The sequence below is a fragment of the Trachinotus anak genome, unplaced genomic scaffold (assembly GCF_046630095.1).
Source record: "Trachinotus anak isolate AG129_WGS33_773 ecotype Australia unplaced genomic scaffold, CSIRO_AGI_Tana_v1 ptg000008l, whole genome shotgun sequence".
Classification (NCBI taxonomy): Eukaryota; Metazoa; Chordata; class Actinopteri; order Carangiformes; family Carangidae; genus Trachinotus; species Trachinotus anak.
Window position 1 is genome coordinate 4,363,933 of NW_027273859.1, and position 6,075 is coordinate 4,370,007.

General features: G+C 42.1%; 1 protein-coding gene across 1 annotated transcript; it reads right to left on the reverse strand.

Annotated features, from left to right (window-relative positions):
- Positions 1-4,772: 4,772 nt before the first annotated feature.
- On the reverse strand, positions 4,773-5,808 carry tcima (transcriptional and immune response regulator a). The gene has a single exon (XM_071481950.1). It carries the CDS (start codon positions 5,660-5,662, stop codon positions 5,360-5,362), a length of 303 nt encoding a protein of 100 aa, XP_071338051.1. The 5' UTR covers positions 5,663-5,808; the 3' UTR covers positions 4,773-5,359.
- Between the last annotated feature and the right edge of the window lie 267 nt (positions 5,809-6,075).

A 6,075-nucleotide genomic window follows, 5' to 3' on the forward strand; every position in this document is an offset into this window, starting at 1 on the left:
GCAACTTCCCACTTACAGTCAATGTTAGATCAACCAGTCAGTGATACAGACGTCTGCACTACTGTATGTGGTGTTGAGATCTGGGAAGTGTGCATTTTGGCTTCTCTGTCATCCCTTCTTTCCCCAAACTCCTGTCTGTCTCCACTTTCACTTTCACAATAAACACAAACATGCACAAAATAACTTTAAAAAGTGCAGTTAGAACCAAAAACCTGGAGAAATTCGATTTCTGACATGATGGTGGCACCAGATGAAAAGTCAGAAGGTCACCAGAGTTATTACAATTCATCCTGAGGGGACATGAATGCCTTGCAATCATGGCAGTCCATCCGAGAAAACCACAAATCTCCAGAGTTTTACAAAAGTGAGTGAAAAATTTGACCTGCTGGTGGCACTAAATGAAAAGTCAGGGGATCACCAAAGTCAGCAGGATTCAGACTCTGGGGACAATGAATGTCTGTAGAAAATGTCATGGTAATCAATCAAATCATTGTTGAGATATTTCATCTTAAACAAACTAAAGAAATGCTGGACTGCCATAAATCTCATTTCTTAACCCAGGTCTTTGTTGTACCTCAGGATATGGTTCTCTTCTCAGGGTCACCTACATCTCATTACATCTTGCGGTGATTATAATAGACACTTAATAGTAAATCAAGCAACTCTATTAATCAAACCAAACAATGTGGGGGCTATTTCCAATGAAATTCCAGCAGATAGTGGTGGGTGGCTGATCGTAACCCCCTCCACTTGTTTTAAAAAGCTTACTAAAATAAACATTCTGATGAATTGGTATAATCATGTTAGGAAAGAGCCAGCAGACAGGCAAAATTTATGATTAAAACAAACTAAATATAGAATCAAGAATAAACTTCTGTGAAGTGTTTTTTGAGACCAGCCAAATGTCACAGCCCAAACCACTTCAAACAAGACGCAGACTTATGCTGAGGGCTGTTGATTTTATGGCAGGATTTTCCCGTTGAACACTGACTAATCCTAAGCCTGTGTACAGCTCATGCTTAGTTCCTCATCACAGACTTCGGTTTGAACCAGTTTGCACTGGATTCGGGTTGACTGCCACTCCCTGCGCTGTGATCACTGATCTAGCACCTCTCCATTTCGCTTCCTTCTTTCTCTTTCTTCATCTAACCCCCCCACTGGCTGCATTTATGAGAACAGCACTAATATTTAACCTTCCAGGGGAGCAGGTGAGGTCTTGTTGTGGCTTCTCAAACAAGGAGAAACCATGCTGTAACCGCTTCCCTTGTTCAGGCAAACGACTGAACAGGGTCCTTTTGTGGCCATGTAGTCTTATATTCTGTCATTAATATGCATGTTTCTCTGACATATTAGAAATATTATCTCTTCATTAAAGCTCCTCTAACCTTTTGTAAAATATTCTAAGGGATAGAAATAAATATGCATTTCATTTGTAAGCATTATATATATATATATATATATATATATATATATATATGAATATTTCATCTGATTGATTTCATTTATTTTCATTTCAAACAAAGGGATCTTTATTGTCTCTGTGTGTTTTTTTTGTTTTTTTTGTGCACTATTATGACTCTGTTAATCACATTTTTCCTGTATGTTTCAATCATGCATAAGTTCTTTTAAAGCTGAAGTCATTTTTTATATATCATCTGTTATACTCTCCCTGATATAATTTTACTGTACCCCTGCCCCCGCTCCACATGCACACAGCTCCGCCCCTTTATCTTCCTCTCTGTGGTTACTGTCCTCCAGACTCAAATGCTGTCTGCCACAGTGTCTGTTGACATCAAAGCGTTCACCGTTTCTAAGGCTGATGAAAGGCAGGAAGAGGGTGGGAGAGCACAGGGCCAGGTCCAGTGCTGTACAGCACTGCCAACACAGCAAAGACAGCCAAGACAATTGCCTTGAATATTTAGCTTTCTTTTCCTTAACAATTGGATAGCCCTAAAAGGAAAAAGAGGCCCAATAAAAAAGCGGCCTGGTGTGAGCTACACGAGCCAAACAAAAGGGACAGCTGTGAGATAAAAGAGCAAAAATAGACACCATGATTAACAAACTGTGATAAAGTTATAAATGACAAGATGGGTGAACTGTGACCTCTGTAACCTCAGCTGAAGATTTAAATAAAAGAAAATCATGAATATTCTCAAACAGATGTTAGTATTAATGGTTTTGAGAGCTTGGCGTACACATATTCACTTTCTTGTGGAGAGTTGCTCATAGATGTACGTTAAATATGAAGCTACAGCAGTCGGTTAGCTTAGCTTAGCATAAAGACTGAAAACAAGGAGAAATAGCTAACCTGGCTCTGTCCAAAAGTAAAACAATCCATCTACCACTGCTTCTAAAGCACATAATTAATACGTAAACGTCATTTGCTTCATCTGAAAAACTGAAGTGTAAGAACTATATCTACCTGGGGTTATGTGCCTTAAGGTGATGACAACACTTCTAACTTCAGCTATCTGGCAGCCAGTAGCAGCATACTGTGAAGATATGAGTGGGGCATCAATCCTCTTTTCTAAACTGTGGTAAATCGCAGTGTGATTGTGGTTTGACACAGGTTAAGGGCTCAGTAACCTTATGGTAGTGTTAACAATCCAAAGCTAAGCTAACCAGCTCTTTTAATTCTTGGCAAGAAAATACTTCATATCATTAAAAGTCATGTCAGCCAAAGTCGGAAGTAAAACCTCCAATAGTTGATTTTTATGACGCTGCAGATTCAGATTCAGTAGGTAAACACGAGTGACCACTTTCACATTGTCACAATGTCATATATATATATATATATATATATATATATATATATAACTATATGGTAAATGGATTGTTTATATATCACTTTTCTGGTCTATGTAAGCCACATTCACACACACAATCATACAGTGCTTACATCTACACAAAGAGCGCCTCTACCATTCACACACACTCATACACTGATGGAACAGTCATCAGAGACAATTTGGGGTTCAGTATCTTGCCAAGGACATTCTGACATACTTTTAGCCACTGACCTCTGATTATTGGACGACCTCCCTCCTGAGCCACAGCCCTGCCTGTGTATTACCCACTGAATCCCAGTCAATAACAAATTTCATGAGTAAATTTTCACTCAGCATCATAAAATCTGTAAAACACTTTCACATCTCATTTCACATTAAACCGTCAAATTTAATGATTGGATATGATTGTAAGTGTATATGAAGAAATCAGACACACCTGACTTTTAATTGAGCTCCATCTTGTATTGCTACTTTGATTCTGTTAATTTTATTTGCCCTGTCAAGAAACGCCCTTTATTATTCATCTTTGAAAATTGTGACAGATTAATGTTGGATTACAGTGTGAACATCTGACTGTCTGACGTGGCATAGTTTGTGTCTGGCATCAGTAAACAAACACTTTTCTAACCAGTCATAAGTGATTATTCACCACCACACCTTGGGGCGACTGATACTTGAGCTTCCCATATCTCTCTGCACATGCGAGAAGTGCCTACAGTCAGATGTCGTCGTGCACAACAACCCAGGGAACTGGTTTGAGCCGGTAGAGGGACTATCAAAGCAAGCAGATTAGCAGGCATCTACTCAAGTGATCTGTGTGTCTGTAGCTAAGCCTGCATACACACCCTCCCACTGATGAAATACTGTGAAATATAGCCTTCCAAAATGCTCTGCAGTGGGGTGTGAATGTAATAGATGGTTGTAGTGGTGGAGGGGGTCATTTATCTTTTACATGAAGGTAAAGAATCAGAGGGTGAAGAAGCAAAGCCTCTACTTGTCTAAACCCTGTAATGCTACTTAGACAGGCTCTTATCTAGAGAGCAGGCATGATTAAATAGACTCCAGCGCAAACACGCTGTGCGTAGAAAGCCACCCCCCGCCCTCACAGGACAACCTGAGGAAAACTGGTTTGTGCCGGTCTGGTGAGGCATAGCCTGCAGCACTGTCAGGGAAACCCAGTGAAGGTTAACCACATCCTCTCATGAGTAACTATGTTCCCTTCAAATGCCCTTTGCTGCGTCAGAATAAAAACAATACAGCCAGGAATGATGTCACCATGTGTCTCTCTTTTTTATTCAGCTGTCTTTTTTTTTACTAATAAATAAATGTAAACTTAATCCTAGATTACATGACTCAACACTCTACACATGAGCTGTGACATCTCTCTGTGATGGTTCCATCTACACTAATGTCTAAGACAAGAAAACACAGTTGTCTCACCCATGGGGTTTCCCTGTTTATGACTAACACAGTGGCCACAGCTGTTGAATAGCAAATGGCTGAGATGTATTTTGTGTGAAATTGCTAAAAAGAAAAAAAAAAAGACAAAAACTCTAATTGGCAAGATATCTAATTTTGGATCCAGACTTATCATATTTTATAGAAAACACATTAAATTTTTTGGTAAAATCAGATTACTTCACTGTTACATATTCACTTCATTTCTTTTCTTAAAATGCCTGAAGATGGGCTGCTCATGATTTAGATCCCCACTAATCATCAAATGGTAAAGGTCAACACCACTGTGATGACCCCTAAGTGTTTTTTTGTTTGTTTGTTTGTTTTTTGGCCTATATCCCATGACCTGTGATAAAACATAATAGAACCAGAATTAAATCTCAGGTGCCATTAATAAAAGGCATCTGCTGCACCTAACCAGGATATATTAACCTCATATGACCTGATGTGATTACCAATACCAGCACTACTGTCCCACAAATTCAAACCACATAAAACATGTGTAATAAGGACAAACAAGGGAGCAACTTTTGTATACAATTCAATAATTTATTTAAAAAGACAAATAAGGGAACACAATAAATGTCAATCATTGTGCTAGAACATTTTTGTGACAATAACACATTAGTGGCCACTAATGAGTAGTGTTCATATGACAAAGTGAAGCTGAGAGACAAGGCATGTGTTCAGGACAGGCATTCACAGGCAGGTTCTTCGGCACTAAAAAGTCTCATATTGCAGCTGTTGCACCAACATCAACACAGTGATGTGCAGCTGTTCATGGAGCTGCTTCACAGTCAAACATCCACAGAGATGCACTCATTGGTTCAAGTCTCAGGGAAGACGTGAATGCCCTTTATATTCCCAGGCAGGACATCTCGCCCCATCCGCTCCAGGCAGGACTCTCCGCTGTCGCCTCCATCCTTGAGGCCACAGCTACTTCATGATGCCCTCCGGGCGGCTGACCGCACACTCTCCGCACCTGACGCGCCCTTCCAGGCGTTAGGTGAGCCGCACCTGCGGCTGTAACCCAGTGTTGGGAGTGTTTTCACATTCGGCTCACACATGAGCCGAAAGAGAGGCAAAGGCGGTTAAAGACTGGTGAAACGCAGTCATCGCAGGTTGAGCAGCTGTCGGACCATGCCCGCGATCTGGAGGAACTTGTCCTTCTTTCGCTGCTTCAGAGCCATCAGAGCCCGGGCCGTCTCCTCTGGGTCCTGGGTGTAGGAGAAGATGCTCCTCACCCTCTCCTCCGCCTTCATGTCGCCCGTTTTCTGGAAGAGTCTCATCAGCGCGTCCTGGTTGACGTTCTCGAAGATGTTGGCCACGGCCTTCTTGCGGTGCGCCGTGTCAAACTTGTTGCCGTGGACAGAGGGGCTGACCCGGCGGCTTTCAGAGGACACGTAAGTCGACATCTTCTCTCTTTGTTTCTCCGATGGACTTCTTGTGATGCTCTGCTCCAAGTGTGGCCCTCCAACTCGGTGAGGATGAGTTGTTGGGTGCGCACTGTTTCGCTGGAGCGGCTGTCGGCATGAGAGATGGAGTGAGTGCCGGAGAGCTGAGGCTGCGCGTATTTATAGGGCTGCAGTGGGAGGTTTGCTCTGACAGGACGCGCTTCCAGCGGTGACATCAGCAGTCGTGAAGCAGACAGCGGCGCCGCCTCTCGGGGCGCAGCACACAGCAGAGTCCCCTGCAGCTCTCTGTATGCAGTCTGAGTGATGAAACCTCCCTGCCAAATATCACCCCATCTATCTGATGGCCATGTGGAGTAAACAAGTAGACAACTGACACACTGTCAATTAAATTAAAATGATGATGGCCAGTGGTC